Source organism: Hyperolius riggenbachi, chromosome 6 (assembly GCF_040937935.1).
Source record: "Hyperolius riggenbachi isolate aHypRig1 chromosome 6, aHypRig1.pri, whole genome shotgun sequence".
NCBI classification, from domain to species: Eukaryota; Metazoa; Chordata; class Amphibia; order Anura; family Hyperoliidae; genus Hyperolius; species Hyperolius riggenbachi.
Window position 1 is genome coordinate 287,555,318 of NC_090651.1, and position 27,253 is coordinate 287,582,570.

The following is a 27,253-nucleotide window of genomic DNA, read 5'->3' on the forward strand; positions in this document are numbered from 1 at the left end:
TTATACATTACCTGTCCTGTGTCGCTGTGCCCATCTCTTCTAATAGCCACATACATTCTGCGGGCATGGCGCATGTGTGATGTCATGTGCTGGCAGGCTATGCGCCGGCAGAGTGTATGCGGCTAATAGAAGAGCGGCTGAAGACGGACGGGCACCGCAACATAGGACAGGTAATGTATAAATGCACACTAAGGCCTAGTGCACACCGGAGCGTTTTCGCTGCGGTTTGCGATCTGCTTGCGGGTGCGGATCTGCTAGGGTAATGCATTTCAATGGGGTGGTGCACACCAGAGCGGGTGGCGTTTTGCAGAAACGCATACTCCCGGGCTGCAGCAGATTTTGGATTGCGGATGCGTTTCTGCCTCAATGTTAAGTATAGGAAAAACGCAAACCGCTCTGAAAAACGGCACTTCAGAGCGGTTTGCCAGGCGTTTTTTGTTACAGTAGCTGTTCAGTAACAGCTTTACTGTAACAATACATGAAATCTACTACACCAAAAACGCTACACAAAACCGCAAAACGCTAGCTGAAACGCTGCAGAAAAATAAGAAAAAGCGTTTCAAAATCTGCTAGCATTTTGCGGATCTGCTAGCGGTTTTTGGTGTGCACCAGGCCTTTGGGCTAGTTCACACTACAAGTGCTAGAGATTTTAAAAGCTCTTGATAATGCAATCCTATGGGGGATTTTTAGGAAATCACATCGCTTCAGTGAGAACACACACATATAGGATAACATTAGCAGGAGCTTTTAAAATCACAAAGCGCTCAGAAAAGCTCCTATAGGGCTGGTGCACACCAGAGCGGTTCTGGAGCGTTTTTAAAAACGCTTGCAGGGGGGAAACCGCTTGGCTAATGAAAGTGAATGGGCTGGTGCACACCAGAGCGGTTTGTTTTTTCCACAAATGCAAACTCAGGGGCTGCAGCATTTTTTTAGATTTCTGAGGCGTTTCTGCCTCAATGTTAAAGTATAGAAAAGTGGGAAACAGCTCTGAAAAATGCTAGATCAGAGCGGTTTTCCAGGCGTTTTTGTTACAGAAGCTGTTCAGTAACTTCTTTACTGTAACAATATTTGTAATCTGCTACACAAAAAACGCTCCAAAAACCGCTAGGCATGTTTAAAAACGCCTCTAAACATGCCTAGAATCGCTCTGAAATCTGCTTCAAAAACCTCTAGCGTTTTGCAGATCTGCTAGAGGTTTTTGGTGTGCACTGGGCCGTAGTGTGAACGAACCCTTACAGCACATTTACACATTACATAGATACACATTGCATTAATAGCGCCAGGGTTTTCGTTTCATTCGTTACTCGTCCCAATATTGCTCGCTGTTCCTGCTGCACACCCAATTGAGCAAGTCGGTCCGACATCTTGCAGCATGACGTCAATCGGGCATGCACTTGGAGGCACAGATTCTCATCCGTTTCCCATTATAGTAATCAAATCGATTGGTCGATCAGCCTTCAAATCGCCTGATGTATGGCCACCTTAACAGTAGCTGAATGCTTGTTTCAGATGTGTGATTCAGACACCACCAAAACAAAAGTAATCCGCAGGAGAGCCAGGAAATTGGTATTATACATCGGGAAATAAATATGGCAGCCTCCTTACTCCTCTCACTACAGTGCAACGTTTATATGCTGAAGGGTTTTCAGTGCACTTTTTCTTTTTTTTTTGCAGTCTGTCATTTGCAGTCTGTCACACTCAATAGGGTTTGGTTATGTGTAGCTGGACTTATCCTTCAAATATGATTCTGCTGTTTAGCAACCATTTAACTTCTGAAATATGCAGTACATCGATAGCATACCACAACTGCCTACCCGCCTACCTTAACTATGAGGAAATATAACACACAGAAAAGTACCAAACAGTCCGTGAATGTTGTCTAGCTTTCAATAGCCACGGGCAGTTTCCTCAGCAAAGCCAAATGAAGGTTATTAGGCCTCAACAAAATGGCCGGGATTGCCTTGGGGTAGATAGCGCAGATCTGGAATCTTCCAGGTTTGAGTGCTGACAAACTAGGAACCACAGATACAAATTTTTAGTTAACTTTACAGGCGGGTCAAAGTGATGTCACCGTGCGTAACGCGCAGCATTTGGCTGTGGGCAAGTACCTTGTCTGCATAATGCTCAGGCACACCCAAGGTGGGGCTGCAATGCAGCCATAGATTTCAGTTTTTATACAAAGGCATTTATGAAATGTCGTAATAAAGCAGACGCCCTCAGCTTGTGTTCTGTTGAGACAGGACCACAGCAAAGGCTCAGCCTCCATGTATTTAACCACTTCTAATCTGCTTTTCCTCAGAGCAGTACGGTAGTTTTTTTTTTTTCCTTTAGGGTAACCCCAACAAGCTTATTAAGTATGGCAGTGAAGAAATACATCCATAAAGGGTTAAATAGATTTGCCTACAGCAAATAAATAATGACTTTTATAAAAGACACATTCTGAATGGCTATAGGTGATGGCAATGCAGGGAAAATCTGCCAACATCATTGTGTAGGACACCTGTTGCCACGTAAATAAAAGTGTTTTAACTAGGCAAATGTAGTGCCTATAGCAACCAGATTGAATCTTTTATGCTTCTGAATCAGGGGAGGGAAAATGTGAGTAGTTGCTATGATCACCTCATGTTGTTCTTCTATTATTCGTTGTCAGACACGTGTTCCACTGGAAATGGCCGCCACATGAAATGAATGTAGCATTGTTATTGTTGTTGTTTTTTTCATGCAGTTATTAACAAGATATAGGATTTTTTTGGCATGTTCCTCTATTTTAAGGAATTTTTATGCTCTCACTCTAACTTTGTATTTCCACACTGGTCATTTTTTTAAATGAGGCTGATATGTTTTCTTTAGGCTTGCATATGAGTCTCCCCACCAGTGTAATTTCTTCTATACACTGATAATCACCATCAGCCCACCACTGTAAACAATGCGAGCTTAACAGGTTTCTCAAGAATTAGATCATAAGGCCTGAGAAAGCATTAAGTATGTAGATAACTCCATAACAGACTTAAAGTGGCCATACACCCGTTGATCTGCCACCAGATAAACCATCAGATAAATTTCTCTCTGATCAAAACTGATCAGAGATGGATCTATTGCCAGCCCACACACATTGCAGACAGATTTCAAAAAGATTTCAGCTTGAAATCTATTGGTAATCATCCTACAGCAGCCATCTACAGGACGGGCCCTCATTTAATGGCCCCACCCCTGTCAACCCGGCATGACTCTTCATCTTCTCCATTGTCTGCATCTTTTGAATTTTCACCATGAGTACCTGTACTACACGACGCTGCTGCATGTAGGGATGTCAGTACATGCATTGATGTCACATGGTGCAGGCGCTGACAGTGACAATTCAAAAAGACGCCAGAAGCAGCAAGGGGAGTCGCGTTGGTATGACAGGTGGCCCACTCACCATGGCCCAGGGAGGGTGCGGGAGCACATACAATTAGTGGGAGACCAGCTGGTGAGCCATCAGGTCCATCGGTCATTGGAAAATCGAATGCCCTTAGGCCTCATTCACGCAGATAGCCGTGCGATTGGAACCGCAACGCGTACGAACGTACGCCATCATGAGTTGCGCGGCTTATTCACATTCACTGTAGTGAACGGGACAGCCATGCGTTTGGGCAAAAAAATGCGTGCAGAATGCGTTCGTGGGCCGCACTGGTCCGCAACGCATGCAGTGTGAACATCAGACAGTGCAGTCTATGCACGTCTGATGTCGTGCGTTTCTGCCTCCCGCACATGTCGCCAAAATACGGCGTGTAATGTGAACGAGGCCTTACAGCTGTGCATCAGATTGGGCCCTTGCAACTTACATTTTTCAGCATCCCTAATCGATACTTTCAACCTATTTCAGATGGAAATCGGTATAAAAGGATGGACATTGTATTAGAGAAAGAAAATTTGCCTCAAGATGGTCATAATCATGGGATGACTGTTGTCTTGCAGTTGCCAACTTGGATGGCTTTATTTGAAAAGGGTGATAATCTCATGCCTGTGGGTTCTCCTGCAGAAACCACAACCAGAGTGATATCACAGGAAATGATTTGGAGGGTTGGATTTTCTTGCCTGACCACCATTTTTTTTCCAGCTGCCCCATGAATATTGGGTGTCCCTTCTCCCCTTTGCAAAACACAAACAGGAGCCAGAAAACATAGTTGTGCCCACCTATCCATGGAGTCGTATGACCCCAGTATGCCCTAATGGGGTCTCATCATGTGGCAGCCCTCACATATCTAAAGTCAGCTTTAGAATATTTATGAGCACTGATCTAACATTTGGGGTGTACGTCCTCCTTTTTCTTCCTCCAGAGTTTTTGTTTACTGATCTAACATATATAGTCTAACGCTCAAGAGAAAATGATAAGCATCGGCCAATCACCACAAAAACTGTACAAGTCATATAAAAATATGTATTGTTATTGTTTGCTCAGGATTATGTGAAACTATTATATCTACATTTAATCTTATGACGAATCAGCCTTCTATTTGGTCAGCCAAACTTGAAAGCTCCCTACAGATGGTAGGGAAAAATCTTTAAAGGCAAATGAATTTTGATCCATTTTTTCATTCACACACTAAATCATACTTCCAAATAGGCTGCAGACACATCTGATGGTATCTTCTCTGAGATTCGGCCAAAACAAACACACCTAACAATAAGACAGCCAACTGTGTTAGATGTTAATCAGACAACAATGAAAGATGCATGCACAGACCCCATACAAGATAGACCATCTTCGGCTGATGATCACTGTAATAGAAAGCATCACCTACAAATTAATAGCTAAATAATTTCAAAGTGCCTGAGCAGCTTTTTTGTTAAGATATCGACAACTCGTTGAAATCAGAAGCAATCATTCACACATATTCTAATACCTGATTGTCAATAAATATCACCTATATCATTTGATATCTGTGGATTTTCTCTTATGATTGGGCTTTGCTTAAGAAAAATATAGACTAGTGAAAACAGAAATGGGATTTGGCTGCTTCTTAAATGCATATCTTGTAAAACCAGTTTGTTTTCTTTTTCTGCTTGTTTTAAGTACTGTATAGAACAAAAGCATTTCAAAGCCCAGACTTGTGTTACCCTGTATAACTAATTCTCATAAACAAAGCTTGCTCATAGGGGGATCTTGTTTCATTTAATATTGTATATTTAACTTATTCTGTATTTATTTTATCTTTGAGAAGGTGACATAGTTGACCTTCCATTTTCCCCTATACATATTCTATGTTTTATCTAGATTCAATATTATGTTTAAGACTGAAATATAGAATAACCAGAATAAGATTCTAAATAACAAAGCCATCAAGTGGGCCTCTATGCAATTAACTTTTTTTCTTGCGTTTTCTCCTAGCAGATAATTTTTCATCTTCTATTTAGAGTAACTTTTCAGCACTTTGCAATTGAAAAAGTACCAAAAAGAAGGTGGAAAAGTACTATAAAAACTAAATGTTTTCTTGCTTGCTGGTGATTTAAATGCATTTTATTTACAAGTTTGATAATATCACCTAGGAGAAAACGCAGGAGAAAATTTGAATTGCATATGGGCCATAGTGCCTTTGTAAATAGTCACACCTTACAGTTGAATTTTACAACCCAGATATGTGGTTAAATAGAGATCCCACCATGTTGTCCATTGAGGCTGAAATCCAGCATCAGCAGTGGAACTTTCTAAGCATTCCACTTTAATACATTATTTCCCAAACATGCCCCTAAAGTTCAACCAAATGCTTGTGTTTTGTTGATATTCACACAAAACTGTTGGGAGAGGCTACCTGAAATGCATGCACCTTTAGTGGGAGTTGAGGAAAGATTTGAGAAACACTGCATTAAGACCTCTAACAACTTGCCAGGTAATCACCTTAAACGTTCAAGGGAAGAATATAAATATATGCTTTAATGATGTTATTAGGCTTTGCACTGTCTATATTAGTTTTATTTTCCTTTCTTCTCCATCTCATCCCAAAAGATTATCTGAAAACAGTACTCACCTCCTTCACATATTTCTCAGCCTCTACTGTGACTGTATTGTGATTCTTGTGTTCTTGGAACATGCATAGATAGCAGATGCATGTCTGGTCTGTTTGACAAAACAGCTCCATGGTTTTGCTGTGCAAGGGGCATTTTCGAGCTTCAAAATCTCTGATGGGGTCCAGTAGCTTATGATCCCGAAACGCAGCTCCTTCCAAATGGGGCTTCAGATGTGGTTCACAGAAGGATGTCTGGCAGACCAGGCATGACTTGACAGCCTTTTTCTTGTCATCGATGCACGAATCGCAGAGGACATCGTCGTTGTCCATGCTAGATCCCAGACTTCCACGAACAGATCTCCGAGGTTCTGATTTCTCCACACCAGGACTGCTGGGAACCTTTGAATCAGGTGTGGTAAATAGATTCAGCCTGCCAACCTTTGCACTTCCTATTCCAGGGCTGGTGTTCATTAATGATAATTTCACCCCTCCTTGTTCTGGGCCAGGACTATCAATTAGTCCTTCTTGAGTCTCATTAATAGGGCTCAGGTTTGCACAATCCTGCAGTATGCTGCCATTGCCGTCTTCGCTGTGGGAGCCATTGGCGGTTTTAGTATGTTGATTTTCCATCGCTCTTAACACTGTAGATCTTTCTGTGCAACTTAATCTAGTGATATGGCTTTATGAGCAGACTGAAAGTAAGCTGAAAAGTGTCGATAGCTCTCTGACTCACACCTTTTCTGGCAAAAGAAACAAGATTCTTGTTGATGATGATGACCGACAGCAGAGAAGATATTGTGAGGAGATGAGACAGCTAAGGTTACACAATCTGATCCACACCCAGGAAGCCTTGAGAACATTCCTGCCCTGCCCTTCTTCAGAGAAAGAGACTTTTTTTTTAATTATTTTCCTACTGGCTGTAACCTGTCTGTAGTTGTGGATAGTCACTGTTTGGCTGTACAACCTGCTGATTAAGTAAATTGTAATCTGTTAGTGTCCTACATACGACAACTGTTTTAATTTGGTGACATAGTAAATTACAACATAAATGTTAGGCTGATTTAATAAGGCAGTACAAAGAAAAATGATTAAGTGAAAACGACAGTAACTATATGAAGCATAACAGACCTCACCTCTAGTCAGTTTAGCACAGACAACAATAAAGGATACATGTTGATGGACTGTTATTGTTTATTATGTTTTAAACACAGAGTGATGATCCTATCCAAGAGGCACAGCAGAAATATACTGTCATATGCAATGTTATCCTTTGGATCAATATTATCCCATGGATCAATGTTATCCTTGGATCAATATTATTATTTAGTACTGAAAAGGAGAAAGAAAATAGTTATTTTAACTATGAGCTGGCATGTCACATAACATGAAACATAACACTACATAACATGAACGAAGTTGCGGCAATATTGCTGTGCGCAGACAATATTACCGTTACTACTAGCAGCAGGTTACCATGGGTTACGCTATCAGCAGAGCTGTGGCCACAAACGTTTAAAGAAAGTAACAGCAGCATTCTTTAAAGTAAACCTGAGACATTTGCAATAATAGGATTTATACTTACCTGGGGCTACCTCCAGCCCACTGTAGGCCGTTACCTCCCTCTGTGTTGGTCCAGTCCCCTCAGTTGAGCTGTAGCGGAATCCACAATTCAGATGGGTTGAAGGTCACTGCACATGCATGTCCTTGGCCCAGCGTAACCCCAATTGTGTTCCCAAGGCCAGTAGTGTTCTGCGCAGGCTTAACGGGAGCATGATTGGGGGTGCGCGTGGCCAGCATGTGCAGTAGTCCCCAATTGGCTCAGTTGGGAATTTACCAGGACTGGAAACAGAGCAATAGAAAGGACAGAAAGGAGGCTGAAGGAATCCCCAGGTTAGTATAAATCCTTTTGATGCAAATGTCTCAGGTACATTTTAAGTACACCCTACACTTCCATAAACCTATTGAATTAAGCCTCAATTAATGAGGATATTTTGTCTAGCATAGATACAATTCTCACCTCTAGTGAGGAGGTCAAATTTCTTGTAGTAATTTCCTAGCGAAATCCGGAATTACAATGCGACATCGTAATACGACATTTAAGACTACAGGTAGTCCCTGGTAAATTAACAAAATAGGGACTCTAGATTTGTTCTTAACCTGAATCTGTTCTTAAGTCGGAACATTGTGCCATCTCTGTCCCCTCTCCCTCCTCTGTGCCCTCCTGTGCCTCCAGTGCCCCCCTCTGTGTCACCTCAGTCCCCTGTGCCTGCTTATACAAGTTTAAAAGCCATTTTTTTCTTAGAATTTTTTTAAATCGATTTTCTCAAAAACTACAAGTCTAATTTGAAAAAATAAAGCAGAGGGACACCAAGAGCCTCAATATTGTAATTCGTCTTGGGGACAACAAAATAAATGAGAAGTTAAAATCATACTTACAAACCAGGGTTACCAATAGGCAACCACTGTATAGGCAGGTGGGGAGAACAATCCTGACCCCAGTCAGGAATAAAAAGTCGCTCTATGTAGACAGGAAAATAGGGTAACAACCCTCCACCCAGGGTGGACTCAATGTAGTGTACAAGATACAGAGGCGCCAAAAGAATAAAAAGTAATTAAATGAACTTAAAAAACCAACTGGTTAAACAGAGGAGGCAGCGGTGGTCTTACCCCCTCCAAACAAACACAGGCAAGGACTGCGATTCAGATAGTCAACAATTTATTCGGAACTCCAAAAAACAATGCAACGTGTGAGAGGCGCCAAGCTCGCTGATATAATACAGATGCTGTGACTCCTACTGTATTTTGCCTGAGGAAGCGGGATGTATGGCCCATGAAACACGTTGCATTGTTTTTTGGAGTTCCGAATAAAGTGTTGACTGTCTGAATCGCAGTCCTTGCCTGTGTCTGTTTGGAGGGGGTAAGACCACCGCTGCCTCCTCTGTTTAACAAGTTGGTTTTCTAAGTTCATTTAATTACCTTTTATTCTTTTGGCGCCTTTGTATCTTGTACACTAATTTGAAAAAATGTTTTTTGACTTGTTACCATGGACACACAGAATCTATGCCATTCGTATCGGAGGGTCGTTCGTAAGTCGGCGTTCGTAAGTAGAGGACTACCTGTATTGCAAAATTAATTTTGCAAGTATGTGTGCAGGCAGAGAGCAGTTCAGGATTGCTTATCTCTAGCTAATCGGCAAATGTAATCATTGCCAGCCAGGAAACACTCTCTGCCTGTATGTTTCTTGCTTTTGCTCCTTTCCTCTGCTGAATAGACACATTGACCTGACAATAGCACAAAATAGGGGTCAGAATAAAGACAAAGAGATTGTCCACTGGCCAGGAACAATTATATTTGCCAATTAGCCAAAGATAAGCAAGTCTGTACTGCTCTGTGCACTGAAAATAATTTTTTTTTTACACACAATTAATGCTTGGGAATGGATAAGGAAAAGATGGTCACCGCTCAACTGCACTGTGGAAGACGGTGCAGGACCATAGGCAGCCAGGCCTATACACTGGAACAATATTCAAAAGAAGTGGTCCACAGCCAAGACTCTTCACAAACAGCAATGTCTTTATTTAGGACGTATCCTCACAGCAAAAAAAAAGGGGTACAAAAGCTGACATGTTTCGGGCATACGGCCCTTAATCATAGCTTACAGATACTAATGCTTGGGAATGCTTTGAAATGTTTATGTACTTAAAGTGGACCTGAACTCTTGCACAGGATAGAAGGAAAACAGAGAAATGCACCCTGTATGTATTTAGAGAATTTAGCCTGTCTAACTCCCCCTCATCTATGACTAATCATCACTTTAATTTGATCTCTCGGTTGTGTCATCTGGCTGCCTCGGCAGAGCAGCTAACTTGTAAAACAGGATGTTAACCCTATACATGCTTCCATGAAAGCAGAAAGTAAACACACTGCATATTTTATTGCAAGATTTGTATCAGCTGTAACAAATACATGTTTTTTTTAAAAAGGTTATTATGCTGGTGCATATCTTTTAGAGCAGAGAGGAAGTTCTGAGTTCAGGTCCGCTTTAAGAGTAGTTAATGAAATGTTCATTTTTAAAGTCTAATCCCACTTTAAAGGTATTGAACACTCTCTTTCATGATGTAATGAGGGCACTGATGACCTCCCAATCCCAATGCAAAACAAAATACATCCCACAGCATAATTTCTTTATTTCACTCAATATTTTTGCATTCAGTGTCTTCCACTTACAGGTAAGGGTCTGTACACACTGCTGCACTTTTAACCCTCCTGGCGGTATAAAAAAATCTGCCAGGAGGGAGCGCAGCAGTTTTTTTTTAATTTTTTTTTCCTATATCATGTAGCGAGCCCATGGCTCGCTACATGATAGCCGCTGCTCAGCGGCATCCCCCCGCCCTCTTCGATCGCCTTCGGCGATTTCCGATCAGGAAATCCCGTTCAAAGAACGGGATTTCCTGGAGGGCTTCCCCCGTTGTCGGGACGTCATTGGGAGTCCCGGGCCACCCCTCGGCGCTGCCTGGCACTGATTGGCCAGGCAGCGCACGGGGTCTGGGGGGAGGGCGTGCGGCGCGACTGATAGCGGCGATCGTGAGCGGGGCGGCGGCGATCAGTGTGCTGGCGCAGCTAGCAAAGTGCTAGCTGCGTCCAGCAAAAAAAAAATTAAACAAATCGGCCCAGCAGCAGCACCCTCCGGCGGCTTACCCCGAACTACGTTCGGGGTTACCGCCAAGGAGGTTAATTAATCGCAAGGTATTTTGAAAAATCATTAAAATCTTGAAGACCTGTACATGCTGGTGTGATGCGATTTTCCTATTTCATGAAGGCTTTGCGATTTAAAAATTGCATGCGATTTTAAAAATGCAGCGCAAGCGCAGCAGTACAGGCCCTAAAGCATGTTATAACTTATGAAAGTCACATGACCTTTATTGTTATGTGTTAATAAAGTGAAGCATTTCGATTGCTGTAATCGCAGTGAATATACGCCAAGGTTCAGAAACTATAGATAAGGAAATATATAATGGCTGTAAAGTAGGGTGTATTAGAGAAGAGTAGAGCACTGAACAGCAGCAAATGATGAGGAAAACACACACAGGTATTTAGCCAGGCTAGCTCATATTACAGGGCTGCTATGTGTATGTGCTCCAGGGCACAAAGCTAAACTGCTCGGGAGCAGTTAAAAATGTAAAAAATGCAGTCACAGCAGCAGAAACAAAATGAAAGCTCTAGAGGATAAATGAAGTGTTCTTTGACCCCATGCCTTTAATTGCAGGAATAACAAAACAGGAAAGACAAATAACTCTAATAATCTTGATTTGCAACGTGGGACATGCCTGCTATGCATTCTGGGACCATGCAGCCTCAAAAATATAGTGTTCGCTTCCTTCCCTAAATGAATGCAGCCACTGGCGTAACTGGCATCCGCGGGGGGGGGAGGGGGTGGTGTTCGGGGGGGGGGGGGGGGGGCGCTCAGGGCTGTTGTGGGGGGCTGGAGGGGACGCAGCATGAGGGGAAAGCCAAGCTGCAGAACGGCGGGGACACCTCGGACTCTCCCCTCTGCGCTTCCCTCCAGCATCAATAAGTGTGTGTGTCTAGGGCTAGGCGGCGGGCAGCGGCAGATCCACATACCTTCCTTGCATTCCAGCGTGGACGTTCCTCTCTCTAGCCTCTGACACCACTTCCTGTATAAACAGGAGGGAAAAACATCCATGCTGGACCGTCCCCCCTCCCCGCCGATGTGTAGCATGGCTTTCCCCTCATGCTGCAACCCCTCCAGCCCTCCAAAACGGCCCTGAGCGGGCCCCAGAAAGGGGGGGGGGGCTCAGAATTTCTGCAAGGGGGCCCGATGGGACCTAGTTACGCCCCTGAGTGCAGCCCAAGTTAAACAAAGCAGACTATGGGCTTGATTCACAATGCGGTGCAAACTGTTTAGTATGGGTGTGCTAAACAGTTAGCACGTGAAGTGCCGTGCGCGGACTTTTGCACGCTCAAAGTGCCACGATTCGCGCGATCGCGGACTTTTGCGCGCGCAATTTGCCGCAAATTGCACGAGCAAACGTCCGCGATCGCGCAAATTGCGGCACTTTGCGCGCACAAAAGTCCGCAAACGGCACTTCATGTGCTAACTGTTTAGCACACCCGTGCTAAACAGTTTGCACCGCTTTGTGAATCAAGCCCTAGATGTGTTCCATATATTCTATTCAGTGCGTACCGCAATGTATCTCTTATAATACTCACAATGGCCTCAATTCACTAAGCTTTATCAAACACTTTATCAAACGTTTGATAATTTACCTCATGAGTAAAATCTATTTTTGAATTCCCTAAGGTGTTATAGATTTATTGAACGTTTTATTAATAAAACATTAGATTAATCAATAACACCTTAGTGAATTCAAAATTAGATTTTACTCATGAGGTAAATTATCAAATGTTCGATAAGGTGTTCGATAAAATTTAGTGAATTGAGGCCAATGTAGCTGCTATCTTTCTATTTAGACACACAATGATGTTTCCAGGTGCTAATACAGTTCAGGTGTGCTCCTGTTTTCAGTATCTAATGTCCACAAAATGTCAGTATAGCGCTACTCCGGCCTGCTTCGCAGGATAATGCCAACTTCTGGTGTTCAAATGATCTTCAATAGGATATACCTCCACCACACCTGATCTGGTGAAACTCACCGGATGGTCAGACCACCGGAGTCTTGTTGCACGTTGGGGTTATTCCCAGGTAACCCCGACCTTTCGACCAGATAATTTCCAGACCATGCTAGTCTCCAATCTCCTTAATCCACTTCCCTTCCACTTCTCCAAAGCGGTAACCAGGGTTCAATACCTCAAACCAAAGACCCTCATAGTGTAAAACTGCTACCATTTATTGATTATAAAAAGCCATTATAGGCCCAGTGCACACCGAGCGGTTTTTGGAGCGATCCGCCGGCCGCATCCGCCTCTAAAAACGCTTGTCTAATGTATTGCAATGGGATGGTGCACACCGGCGGTTTGCGGTTTTTGCCAAGCCGCAAACGCGCCTCCTGCTGCGCGTTTGCGGTTTTCGGAAGCGTTTCGTCCTTAATGTAAAGTATAGGAAAACGCAAACGGCTTTAGGAAACGCTACAACAAGCGGTTTGGCCTGCGTTTTCTTGAGGGAGATGTTTTTTTCCAGGTCAAAGTGGACTTCCTGTTTGTGAGCTGTTGGAGCTGGGCGAGGCTTTACAGCAAGGAAGATGGCACAGAAGTGGTTTGATGCAGAAGCCTTAATCATAAAAATACAAAATATACCAGAAATGTATGATAAAAGTTTACCTGGTTATAAAGAGGTTGGGCAAGGCAATATTTATTGGAGTCGTATAGCCAAAGATTTTCTGCAGAGCACCTGGGATAAACTTTCACCACAGGCCAAAGAAGCAAAAAGTAAGTGTCATGTATTTTTATATAGCATTTGTTATCAATGTCATTTTTTATATTCCTTGCATTACTGTAGGTATTGTAGCCCCTTCCCCCTGCACAACATTGGTTTAATGATATATATCATCATTATATCTGTGCTGATCTGTGTGTTCACTTATCATGGCTAGGTGGATGTGTGTGCCTAAATGTAGATGATGCTGGATTCAGTTAGTATATGTTATTGAATATAAGCACATTATTTGCAGGCATTTTTTTATGATACAGAATTAGATTTTTATTCACATAATGTACAAGTGTTTAGATTAGTAATGGGAGAATCATAAATTTAGGTCCCAAAATATTCAGCTAGTCTGTCTCTAATTTGCAGTGCTGTATAAGATCCACGTAATGTAGCAGCAGCAACAGGTGGTAGTACAGTTGGTGGAATCTCTTCTTCCACCTGTACCCCATCTAAGGTTCGGACATAATTGTGCAGTATGCAGGTGGCTTTAATAACAGTTATAGCATATTTAGGCTGCATTTTTATGGCTGTGTGGAAAAGGCGCCACTTACTGGTCAGAATCCCAAAGGCACATTCAACCACCTGCCTCGCTTGTGTGAGGTGGTGGTTGAATCTCATTTTGCTTTCAGTCAAATGTCTTTGAGCATAGGGGCGCATGACATGGTCAGAAAGGGCAAAAGCCTCATCACCCACAAACACACATGGGTAATTTGGTTCTTGTGTGCCAGGCCAGGGTCGTGCTGCATCCACTGTGTGTGGTAAGCACCAATGGGGGAGTTGATAAGCAGACGTGCTATGACTCCTATGATCCGTGCACATCAGACCATCTATACATCAAAAGGTTCCAAGTCGAGTCAGCACCGCCTTCAGTAGAAAAAAGCTCTTTTATTGATTAAAAGGCATGATGATAAAGCAGCAGCGACAGCTCCGCTGTTTCGGGCGTGCAGCCCTTTTTCAAGCCAAATTCCTGCTTTGGCTTGAAAAAGGGCTGCACGCCCGAAACAGCGGAGCTGTCGCTGCTGCTTTATCATCATGCCTTTTAATCAATAAAAGAGCTTTTTTCTACTGAAGGCGGTGCTGACTCGACTTGGAACCTTTTGATGTATAGAGGGTCGTGCTGCAGGCATATTCAAAGTGCCAGCTTGAAGTTTAATTCCAAAGCGACTATGGCGAAATATAGCTGAGTCATGAGAACTACCATAACCACCCACATCCACATATATAAATTTGTATTCTGGATCAGCCACAGCCATTAAGTGAGAAGTATTTTTTGTAATTGTAATAAACACTGCCACTGCGGGCAGGCATGACCACTCTGACATGTTTGCCATCCACTGCTCCTAGGCAGTTAGGAAACCGGTGTTTGTCCCAAAACATCTGAATGTTTGACTCCCACATAGCAGAATCAGGTGTGGGCATAAAGTCTGGCTGAAGCACATTCCAAAGTAAAGTGCAGGTGTCCAAAACCAGATAACGAATAGTACTTCTTCCCATCCTATATTGATAATGCAGTGCTGCATACGATTGTCCTGTAGCCAAGAATCTGTAAATAAAAAAAATATGTTAAATTATGTTTTTTAGTTGCTGTTCTTCGTAGAAGATGGAAGTCGGTACGTGATAGTTATCGGAAAGAGTTGGAAAAACAGTTTCAGGAATCCAAAAGTGGTTCTGGCAGCTCACAACGGGTGAAATACAAATTCACAGGGGCGTAGGAATAGACCCTGCAGCCCCTGCAGTTGCAGGGGGGCCCCTAGCAAGTCAGGGGCCCGGAGGAGGAAAGGCTGTCACCACCGGCGTACCTACCGGGGATGCGACTCTCTCAGCCGCAGGGGGGCCCGGCCGCCCGGGGCTGCTCTGGGGCCCGCTCACTGTGCGTGGGGGGAGCGCTGCTCTGGACCCCCCAGCAAGGTGCTCAACTGGCCGCAGCGTCTAATAGACGCTGCGCCAGTTCATTCCCCGCAGCCCCGCTCCAGCAGCCTGCATAGTCTCCGGCAGGCAGAGCAGGGCTACGGCAAGATGGCCGCCGAAGAAGCCCTGCACTGGAGACTATTTGTGTCTCTAGTACAGGGCTTCGGCAGCCATCTTGCCGTAGCCCTGCACTCTGCCTGTCAGCGCGGGAGATGTGCTGCAGGAGGACTCGGGGAGCTGCGAGCCAGATGCCGGGAGAGGAGAAGACTTCTGTCAGGTAAGTGAATTGTTTTTTTTTCACAGGTGCATTTTTTTTTCTAGTGTCTGCTGCCTACATTGTGATTTTCTGGTCACTGCTGCCCACATTGTGATTTTCAGGTGTCTGCTGCCCACATTATGATTTTCTGGTCACTGCTGCCCACATTGTGATTTTCAGGTGTCTGCTGCCCACATTGCGATTTTCTGGTGTCTGCTGCCCACATTATGATTTTCTGGTGTCTGCTGCCCACATTACGATTTTCTGGTGTCTGCTGCCCACATTACGATTTTCTGGTCACTGCTGCCCACATTGCGATTTTCTGGTGTCTGCTGCCCACATTGCGATTTTCTGGTGTCTGCTGCTCACATTACGATTGTCTGGTCAATGCTGCCCACATTGCGATTTTCTGGTCACTGCTGCCCATATTGCGATTTTCTGGTGTCTGCTGCCCACATTGCGATTTTCTGGTGTCTGCTGCCCACATTATGATTTTCTGGTCACTGCTGCCCACATTGTGATTTTCAGGTGTCTGCTGCCCACATTGCGATTTTCTGGTGTCTGCTGCCCACATTATGATTTTCTGGTGTCTGCTGCCCACATTACGATTTTCTGGTCACTGCTGCCCACATTGCGATTTTCTGGTGTCTGCTGCCCACATTGCGATTTTCTGGTGTCTGCTGCCCACATTACGATTTTCTGGTCACTGCTGCCCACATTGCGATTTTCTGGTCACTGCTGCCCACATTGCGATTTTCTGGTGTCTGCTGCCCACATTGCGATTTTCTGGTGTCTGCTGCCCACATTACGATTTTCTGGTCACTGCTGCCCACATTGCGATTTTCTGGTCACTGCTGCCCACATTGCGATTTTCTGGTGTCTGCTGCCCACATTACGATTTTCTGGTGTCTGCTGCCCACATTACGATTTTCAGGTGTCTGCTGCCCACATTACGATTTTCAGGTGTCTGCTGCCCACATTAGGATTTTCTGGTGTCTGCTGCCCACATTGCGATTTTCTGGTGTCTGCTGCCCACATTGCGATTTTCTGGTGTCTGCTGCCCACATTGCGATTTTCTGGTGTCTGCTGCCCACATTACGATTTTCAGGTGTCTGCTGCCCACATTGTGATTTTCAGGTGTCTGCTGCCCACATTGTGATTTTCAGGTGTCTGCTGCCCACATTACGATTTTCTGGTCACTGCTGCCCACATTGCGATTTTCTGGTCACTGCTGCCCACATTGCGATTTTCAGGTGTCTGCTGCCCTCATTACGATTTTCAGGTGTCTGCTGCCCACATTACGATTTTCAGGTGTCTGCTGCCCACATTACGATTTTCAGGTGTCTGCTGCCCACATTGCGATTTTCTGGTGTCTGCTGCCCACATTACGATTTTCTGGTGTATGCTGCCCACATTACGATTTTCTGGTGACTGCTGCCCACATTGCGATTTTCTGGTGACTGCTGCCCACATTGCGATTTTTCTGGTGACTGCTGCCCACATAAGGATTTTCTGGTGACTGCTGCCCACATTAGGATTTTCTGGTGTCTGCTGCCCACATTACGACATTCTGGTGACTGACTGCTGCCCACATTAGGATTTTCTGGTGACTGCTGCCCACATTACGATATTCTGGTGACTGCTGCCCACATTAGGATTTTCTGGCGACTGATGCCCACATTGCAATTTTCTGGTGACTGCTGCCCACATGGCGATTTTCTGGTGACTGCTGCCCACATTGCGATTTTCTGGTGAACTCTGCCCACATTACGATTTTCTGGCCCACATTACGATTTTCTGGTGAACACTGCCCACGTTACGATTGTCTGGTGAATGCTGTCCACGTTACGATTTTCTGGTGAACGCTGCCCACATTACGATTTTCTGGCCCACATTACGATTTTCTGGTGAACACTGCCCAAGTTACGATTGTCTGGTGAATGCTGTCCATGTTACAATTTTCTGGTGAACTCTGCCCACATTACGATTTTCTGGCCCACATTACGATATTCTGGTGAACGCTGCCCACATTACGATTGTCTGGTGAATGCTGCCCACGTTACAATTTTCTGGTGACTGCTGCTCACGTTACTATTTTCTGGTGACTGGTGCCCACATTACGATTTTCTGGTGAACTCTGCCCACATTATGATTTTCTAAAGGCCCACATTACGATTTTCTGGTGAACTCTGCCCACATTACGATTTTCTGGCCCACATTACGATTGTCTGGTAAAATGCTGCCCACTTTACAATTAATTTACAGTGAAACGCTGCCCAATTACGATTATTTGACACCTATGGGGGGGCCCCATCCAAATATTCGCAGGGGGGCCCAGTGATTTCTAGTTACGCCCCTGCAAATTCACATCCATCTTAGAATTCCTCAGACCACATCATGATTATCCTACGTAAGTATAGCGCAAATGTGAGCCCATTGCTATACCATGATTAAACATATGCTTAGTATATCTTTTTATATTTTTTTGGAAGAACTGAAGATAGCCTACCACCAGACCCACCAGAGGAAGATGCAGAAGTGTTGGCACAAACAGACAGTGACCTTGATACACAAGATGTCTGTTCCCAGGACCAAGAGACAGCAACACAGGATGAGAGTGCATCTACTCCACCACAAGACACACAAAACAGGTCCCCATCTACCAGGACACGCACCAATGTGACACATAGAGGGTTCAGGGCATCTACACAAGGAAGGAGAATGGGAAGAGGTATAAGCAGGGCAGAGTATGATGAGAAGCTAATTAGTTCGATAGAAAAGGCGGTTGATCACATGGATAAAAGAGAGGAAGAAGTAGCAAAATTAAAAGATCCATGCACACAATATCTTTTAAGTTTAGTGCCTTTTCTGCAAAAAGTTCCTGAAGACAAGCAATGGGCAGCCAGGCTTGCTATCTCAAATGCCCTGGACACTTATTTACAAACTGACAGACTGCCATCAGAAGGTAGTCACCATTTCATTTCTCAACCACGCATGTCTGGCCCTCAACATCACTACCCTCAATACCAACAACAACGTTACCATACTCATCCTATGTATGAGCCACCTACTTACCCTGCTATGCATAGGCCAAACATCCGACATGGTCGCCATGGTCATTTCCCCATGCCACCTCCTGTACGTAATGAGCCACCTCATAGCTATCATACTTCATCATTGTCACATGAAAATCCAGTGTACACTGATTTGAACTTTCAAAACACCTCACAAAGCAGCTCTGACAGTACACCACCATTGTTCAATGCTGATAATACAATGACCGAATTTCTATTCCAACAAGATTGCTAGTAATTTCAGCTAAAGAAAAAAGAATGTTTTATGTTAAAATGTTGATTAATAATGTTTACCTCAATGTTATGAGGAGTCTTTCAGTTGGCGAAATAGCTCTTCTATAATTTGTATCTTTGCGTTTAAGACCATCCCTCAACTTCTCCAACAGTGTATCAAAACTGTGAAACGAGAACGATAGGTTGACAATGTAAATTGCAGTTGGTATGGCAATCTTGATTTCAATTTCAAAATTGATGCGATTATATATTCATACATGTGGATGTCTGCCACTTTCAAACAAATACTTTGTTGTAAAAAATAAAGCGGCATTGTTACTTTAGAAAGGTGTGAGAAATAAACCATTGCACCATATAAGGTTGTCATTACTGTGTCTAACATGTTGAATACTGCATGATCAATTGACATCAAACACCTCCTTTCAGCATGCTAATATATATGAAAAACAACTTCTAGGGAGGTGTATGTTGCTGGTTTAAATATACCTGTTACTCAACTGTCCTCAACATTTTCTTGACTGCAGTAGTGTCTGATTAACACAACTCTAACAATAATAGACTATGCCTTGACTATGACCACCTGAATGGCAAGCTTCTTCAGGGGCTGTTGCGACAATGATCCCAAATACTCGATTAGCAGGAATATCAGGCGCCTGGTTTAATGTAAACACCACAAGAAATGTAGAGATCTATGTTTAGGCAGCATTTTGTAACATGATGTGATGCAAAACTAAGTTTGCTATGAAGCATACGACACATTTCAAGGTATATATTATACATATATTCTTAACACAGATTGTTATATATGTACATAACATGATGAACATTTACCTGGCAATAGACATCCGGGTGTAGCCAAAACATTTCTCAGGATGATGCCTCAAATCACTGTAGAGAATCCAAAACTGCCCCTTCCTATGCCGCACCTGCAGCATAGGATGGACCCAGAATCTCCGGGCCCTTGGTCTGCCCCTCATATATGCTGCTACAGCAAATAACAAAATCAGATCAGGATACATTCTCAGCAAACCAACCACTCTACTCTCCATAAACCTCTCTAGATACTCCTCAACAAACCCACAAGACTGTGAAGGGAAACACCCTTTTTATATTGTTCAATTGACCTTAATTACTGCTTGATTACTTACCGTAACTCAGAACACATACATCATCAATATAACACTTTTTACCCTTTGTTTAAGCTATTTCAACCACTTTAAAGTAAAAAACGCAAAACGCAAACGCTAACAAAAACGCAACACTTATTTTACAAAACGCTAGCGTTTTCTCTCTAAACGCGAGAAAAAACGCTACAAAAACCGCTAGCGTTTTGCCGATCTGCTAGCGGTTTTGGTGTGCACTGGGCCATACTCACATAAGAACGGTTGAAACACAGGTATAGAGTTTTGGGAACGGGCTCTCCCCTATTTCAGTGGCCACAGCTGGCTCCGCCTTTAGCTTCTGTAATGTGTGGTGGCTGCTGCTTTGTGGTGGCTGTGGACTTTAGATGTGTTCCATGTTTATTAATTTGCAGCTAAGGTAAATTGTGATGAGGCATAGTCACACACAGATACAATTATTCCAAATTACTACAGTCAGAAGGATGCAAACACAGAGATGTGACATGTTACAAAATTATAAAGTACACTTTGTGGCAGTTTTAGACACCAACGTACGCTGATAAGGCTTAGTAAGTTTGTATTTTAAAGAGGAATTGTCAGCCACAAAATCAAATTCTATTTAGCCACTACACTATGTTTATTATGCTGCCAGGAATCTTACTGTACCTTGCAAGCACTCCAATCTTTCTGCTGTAATAAATCTTATCTGTCAGCCAGGCTCTATTGTCTGCCATTGCCGAAGAAGAGAGCTTGTCTCCACCCCTTCTACATTCCTGCTCCTCACTGATTGGCTGAGAGAGCCGTTAAGTGGGACAGGCTGAGGTGAAACCTGATCCTGTGCTCTCCCGTGTTTACAAGCAAGCTAGCTATGACACTGCAGATTGGAGGAGAAAAAAATAACGAGGGAGGAAATTACATCAGTATTTAGCTTCATTCAGCGGTAATATAAAATGGAAACTGTCAGGAACAAAAATCTCTTCATTTATTATATAAAATTTACTGAAATCAAAATGTGGACAGTACAATAAATGTGTTATGTAAGTAGATCAAGTATTTATCTACTTATATATGTGTTTTTTTCCAGGCACAGTATGGCTGTCCCTGCTGCTTTAAAGAGGCACTGTAGTAACACATAGTAAAGTGCAGTAAATTATTCCGAATACCCACATTAAGAAAGACTTCCTACATCTACAGTATATATAAAAACGGTGTACTTTAACTTGCATTGGCCAGCTACACTTTGGCTATACAATGAACAGAGGCGCCAAAAGTATAAAAGGAGATAAAATGAGCTTAAAAACCAACTCAAATGGCAAAAATGAAGGAGGAAGCGATGGTCTTACCTCCCTCAAGCACACACGACAACGACTGCGATTCATACAGTCAAACACATTTATTAGAAACTCCCCCAAAAAATTTGCAACGTGTTTCGCAGGCTCAATCCCGCTTCAGGGAGGAGTATCAAGCGATCTGCACAAGGATTCACTCCGAAGAGGTGCTTGTGAGGGATAGCGGACCCGCTGCCAGCGCTGCCAGGAGACAGGAACTTTATCGTTCCCGAAGAGGAGTCAGCTGATCAGGCTGGTCAGCTGACTCCAGCAGGGCCAGGGATTGGCTGGGCGGCTTGGGGATGCTGCTAGAGCGTTCCCCAGCATAAAAGGAGCTGTCTGTCAGTTGCTCCTTGTCTGCTGTCGTGAAAACACTTCTGTGTTAGCGCTCAGACCTTACGCAGTGCCCTGGTTTTGATACTAAGGATTTCACACCTTAGCTTAGGATTGTTATTGTATATTGATCTGTGTTTTGACTCTGGCTATCCCTGACTACTCTATCTCTTGCTGATCTTGTACCTTTGCCTATCTGATCCTTGTTGCCGACCTCTGCCTGACTAACGATTACTCTTCTGCCTTCCGCTCCTGTACTGCCGCCGACATCTCTGTTGCCGAACCCTTGCCTGTCTGACCTTTCTCCCTTCAGTGGAACGTCTCCCACTGGAGGGTTATCTCTGAGGCTTGCCTCTCTGAGACGCCTGCCCCAGGCAGACGATTACTGCTGGGGGTCGAGATTCCTCACTCAGCCTGGTTAGAGGATCTCACTCACGGGGTTCCCATTCAGAGGTAACCACATCTCTGAGGAATTACCGTGTGGTGGACATTTCCACACTATCTGATATATTACTGTCTTTATTGTGTTCTTTTGCTGGTGTCCAGAGGTTAGCAATATATCGGATTATCTGTGATACTGCAGATCATCAATAATCGGGTATACATCTGCATTCTTGGTGATACTGCAGATCGCCAATAATCAGATTCTCTCTGCGTGCTGACACTGATCATGACAGTGCTTAACTTAAATCCTTGTGCAGATCGCTTGATACTCCTGCCTGTATTGCCTGATGAAGCGGGGTTGAGCCTGCGAAACGCGTTGCAAATTTTTTGGGGGAGTTTCTAATAAATGTGTTTGACTGTCTGAATCGCAGTCGTTGTCGTGTCTGCTTCAGGGAGGTAAGACCACCACTTCCTCCTTCATTTTTGCCATTTAAGTTGGTTTTTAAGCTCATTTAATCTAATTTTATACTTTTGGCGCTTCTGTTCATTGTATACAATTTTGAGTCCACCCTTGGTGGAGGGTTGCTACCCTTTTTTCCTGTCTACAAAGAGCGAGTGGGGTCAGGATAATCTCCCCACCTGCCTTTACAGTGGTTGCCTGCTGGTGACCCTGACTGAGTATCTAGCAATACGACTTTATTGCCACCTTATCAAATACGTATTACACTATTGGGGCTGTTGGTGTCCCCTGTTTTTAACACTTTGGCTATAGGTGTGGTGTTATATGCTCCAGGTGCTTGCTCCTAGCTCTGGGTGGTGCCAGTAATCTGTATAGGGAAACAACTGAAAAGGAGCGCTCAATGGTGCATTAACTTTTTTATTCTTTAAAAACGCAAACAATGTTGCACTTACAAACTTCGTAGAACAATGCGCATTTGGACGCCACCAACGAACTCTCTCGCAGCCCCTGAGCTTAGCCAGAGCTTGCAGGAGCAGTGGTGATCAAAGACAGCAGGAAGATCCCCCTCACGGCGTGCCATCTGACGTCGCTACGCGTTTCGATGCTTAACCACGCCTTCTTCACGTCCCCTGAAGAAGGCATGGTTTAATGCCAAAACGCGTAGTGACGTCAGACAGCACCCCATCTACAGTATATATGCTGTGTATTGGTATGTTACCTTGCTCTCCAGTGATGTTTAGCCTAGGTTTTTTAGCTATGCAGTATTTCCCTCCCCGAGCATTCTGGGAATCCAGGTGTTATTTCTGCTGGCTTCAAAACACACAGTAAACAAACATTCCTCAGCAATGCAGGTTGCCAGCAGTGAAGATGCCGCCATCTATGACAAATTTTAGAATATAAATCAGTGAGAGGAAAGATTTTACAATGGGCAAACATCGACTAAATAATTAATATATGGATGTTTTTTAAAAAATAAGCAATTTTATTAATTACGTTATTTTCTGTATCGTTCCTCTTTAACTTAACCAATAAAAAAAAACAGTGCAAAGCTTGCTGTCACCTCTACTAAACACATAGTTATAATAATGGGATAGTGAACTGTCAAACCTCTCTAGGGGATAATTTACAAAAACTTTGCTTCTGAATTATCTCTGTTCACTTTATCTAAATTAGAACTTTTATGTACCAAAGAAGCAACCAAGTACTAAAAATAATAAGGTTAGAAAATAAATGAAATATTGTCAAGAGCAACTTATTTTTAGGCTGTGCACCCAGTGCTTTCAGTAGTGTTTTGCTTTCTCCGAATCCCAGTGCTTCCTAAAAGCAGAGAGCAGAAAACCGAGAGCCCAATATAGTGTAGTATGTATTGGAAATTGGGAGATAAAGTATGTAAGTGTTATACTTACAAACCTGGGTTACCACCAAGGTAACCACTGTAAGGGCAGGTGGGGAGTATAGGCCTGTCCCCACTCAGGACTAAGACGTCGCTCTCTGTGGATAGAGGAAAAAGAGGGTGTAACCAGCGCCGGCCCTAGACTTTTTGCCGCCTGAGGCAAAATTAGAAAAAATCGCCCAGCCGTGGGGGAGGGGGGGATGAGCTGGAGGGGTAGCTGGCAGAAAGGGGGTATTGGGCCTAGCGGCGGGGTGGGTGGTTGGACCCCCCCCTCCCTCGCCTGGGTCCCCCGATCTGCGCTCCTCCTCCAGCATAAAGTACCAGCCAGCGCAGAGGAGTCACTAAGGTTGGCGTCACCCAGTGCAGAAATACATGGCGTCACACCCCCCCCCCCCCCAAAAAAAAACCCACATCCAATACCAGACCAAATGAGCATGGCTATATTGTGCAGGCGCACGTTTGGCCATGCATAGTAGCACACTATGAAGATTTACACTGGCAGACTTTCTCCTGACATACCCAACAGGTAGATTCCTCTCTGATCATCATCTGATCAGAGATGGATCTATCACTGACACACACTATACATTGCTTCTCAATAAATAGCATGAAGTCTATAAAAGATCCACTGCCACCGCTCCCCCAGGTGTCTCACCTGCTAATGCTGCACACCCAGGGGCCCTATGCAGAGTATTAGTGCAGCAAAGGACTCTAACTCACCTCTTCAGCCAGCATGCTCCCTCCTCTGTGCTGCTGTCATCTCCTGATGCCTGTAGTGACCCGCTGAGAGCATGTACACAAAACATCAGTTCACGGGTCACTATGGGCACCGGGAGATGACAGCAATGAGAAGGAAGCACCCTGGGAGGAGGGGTGAGTGAAAACGCTTTGCTGCACTAATACTCTGCATACCAGACTTCCAAGATGAAATTTGCTAAAAATCGATGTGCAGTGTGTGACAGTAATAGATCCATCTCTGATCAGATGTCGATCGGAGAAGAATCTGTTGGGCACATCGGGAGAATGTCTGCCAGTGTATGGGGCAGGGTTTAGAGACTGTCATAAAGGCAGGAGGAACAGAAAGGTCTAAGTGGTAGTGTGTCGTTTCTTTGCAGCATTATATTACTAGAGATGCTGCATTGCTCTGTGTTAGGTTTAGCTTCAAACCTGGCCTGCAACACAATTCAGTGCACATAGTATAATGGGGGAGAGGGTGGACTGGCTGCCTCTGCAGAGTGTTTCTGGCTGGGGGAGAGAGGCTGTGATTGCAGGGGGTGGACTGGATGTTTCTATTTACTGCTGTGTTCAGAGACCCTGCGTTTCCTATCCCTTCCACTCTGCAGTGCTCACCCGCTCAGATCCAGCTTCAGAAGCTGCTGCGTTCCCCAAACTTCATCAATCAATCGGGACAGGAGCAGAGTTAACACGGAACAGCTTCACTTGTTGCATAGCAATGCAGACGCTACCCATTAGCCCCAGTCACGTGCTCAGGTCAGAGCAGCTCAATACAGCTGTCTGCAGGGGGAAGTAAACGCAGATCTGCTGTAAGTTACATGAGCTGGCAACTGCAGAACTAGCTGGGGAGTGCAGATTTTACCTCTCCCAGCAGTAATAAAAGTACATAGCCATAATTTTCAGGGGAGTGTCAAAACACAGCTCTGCTGCAACAGAACCTGGTGTCACCCCCTCTGATAGTGGAATGGTGGAACCCTGGTGCGGATCGCACCCCACGCACTTGGCTAGCTACGCTAGTGAGCCAGCGTGCATATGTTGAAGAGGCAACGGGCGGTGGAATCACTCACCTTTTCCGCGTTCCATCGTGCGCTCCACTGACGTCACTTCCTGCAAGGCCGTCCACTTACAATACAGTGGGCGGCGTTGCCGGAAGTGACGTCAGTGGAGCACGCGATGGAACGCGGAAGAGGTGAGTGATTCCCCCGCCCGTTGCCTCTTCGTTCGTCATATGCACGCTGGCTGGTACTTTACGCTGGAGGAGGAGCGCAGATCGGGGGACCCAGGCGAGGGAGGGGGGGTCCGACCCCCCTCCCCGCCACTAGGCCCAATACCCCCTTTCTGCCCGCTACCCCTCCAGCTCGCCGGGCGGCCCCAGCGTCCATGGAGAGGCGGGTGCCGCCCCCCCAGATTTGCCGCCTGAGGCAAATGTTTCACCCCGCCTCATGAGCGGGCCGGCCCTGGGTGTAACACCCTTCCACCAAGGGTGGATATATTAATTTGCGGAGATGTACAGAGGCGCCAGGAGGATAAAATTTACTAAAAAACATCTAAAACGTTTGGCAGGCGGTGGTGGACCAGCCAACCCAAAACAGACACAATGCTGTCAATTTCAGTAGGAAAATTATTTATTAATTCACAAACTCCCAGAACAATTTGCAACGCGTTTCGTATGCAAAATCCCGCTTCCTCAGGCAATAGACAACAGGAGTAATACACAGCTAGGGGTCCAATCTACGCTTGGCACCTCTGCGAATTTGCCTGTTTTTAGTAAATTTTATCCTCCTGGCGCCTCTGTACATCTCTGCAAAAAAAAAAAAAAAGCTTCCTAAAAGCATTTTGCTACTAGTACTAAAAGGCTACTGGAGTGAGCCCACAGCAGCATTGTGTTTGAAGGGCGATCACAAAAACGCTGCCTGCAGCATTTTTTGTGTTTCCCCCCAAAGCTACTGCATTCATATAAATTAGGGCAAAATCACAATGGCTGCAGAATTGTAGGAAAAAGAACATTATTCCCCTGGAAATCGGTAGTGATTCGCCTGGAATCAGCAGCAGCAAGTGCGCAACCAGCCAAGTAATTTTTTTTTTATTATTGGAAGACACTGAAAAGTAATCTTATAGATTAGGTATCAAACCAATAAGGAGAGGCAATTCCTGAGATCGGAGATCATGGGTGTACCTACAAATCTTGGGGCCTGCCAGAAAATGCTCATTCCCCCCACATTCACACTCCCTTCCATCTCCCAAACTCTGGTAAGTCCCAGAGCCAGGGGGTGTATCTGCCAGGGGTCATATAATAACTGCGGCCAGGCCACCACCACAACAACGCCTTCTGTGGAGGTGGACCCTGTATTGGTGGGAGGAAGGGTGACGGGTTGTCTAAAAGCTGTGCCTCTGCATGAAATAAGTTTTATGAATCAACCCAAAGACAGAACCCAACTTGTGACTAACATCCCTGTGACTCTCCTTGTGCCTGAAGCTGTATATGATGTCATGTGCGGCTAAGGTGAGATGGCTCACATACTTTTTGTACTACTGTTTTGCTCTCAGTCAGTCGTTTATGTCAAAGAGTGAGAAAATTAGGAAGACCAGTGTCGCTTAAAGATACGCTGGGCCCTATGCAATTCCTGAACTCACC

The 27,253-nt window shown here is 44.4% G+C and overlaps 2 protein-coding genes across 3 annotated transcripts in view; both read right to left on the minus strand.

Annotated features, from left to right (window-relative positions):
• Positions 1-6,801, minus strand: part of TRIM29 (tripartite motif containing 29) — a 95,594-nt gene extending 88,793 nt beyond the window's left edge. Inside the window, exon 1 of one of the 2 annotated variants that reach the window (XM_068240990.1) lies at positions 6,009-6,801. In XM_068240990.1, the coding sequence (XP_068097091.1) occupies positions 6,009-6,617 (609 nt within the window). In that variant the 5' untranslated portion in view covers positions 6,618-6,801. The remainder of the gene's footprint in view (positions 1-6,008) is intronic. The other variant, XM_068240991.1, reaches the window with a different exon arrangement.
• A 7,712-nt stretch (positions 6,802-14,513) lies between these two features.
• LOC137521573 (putative nuclease HARBI1) lies at positions 14,514-19,837 on the minus strand. The gene is made up of 3 exons (XM_068240992.1): positions 19,696-19,837; positions 18,925-19,026; positions 14,514-14,935 (listed from the first exon to the last, which is right to left on the minus strand). The coding sequence occupies exons 1-3, from the start codon at positions 19,797-19,799 to the stop codon at positions 14,632-14,634; spliced, it is 510 nt and encodes a 169-aa protein (XP_068097093.1). The 5' UTR covers positions 19,800-19,837; the 3' UTR covers positions 14,514-14,631.
• Positions 19,838-27,253: the final 7,416 nt, after the last annotated feature.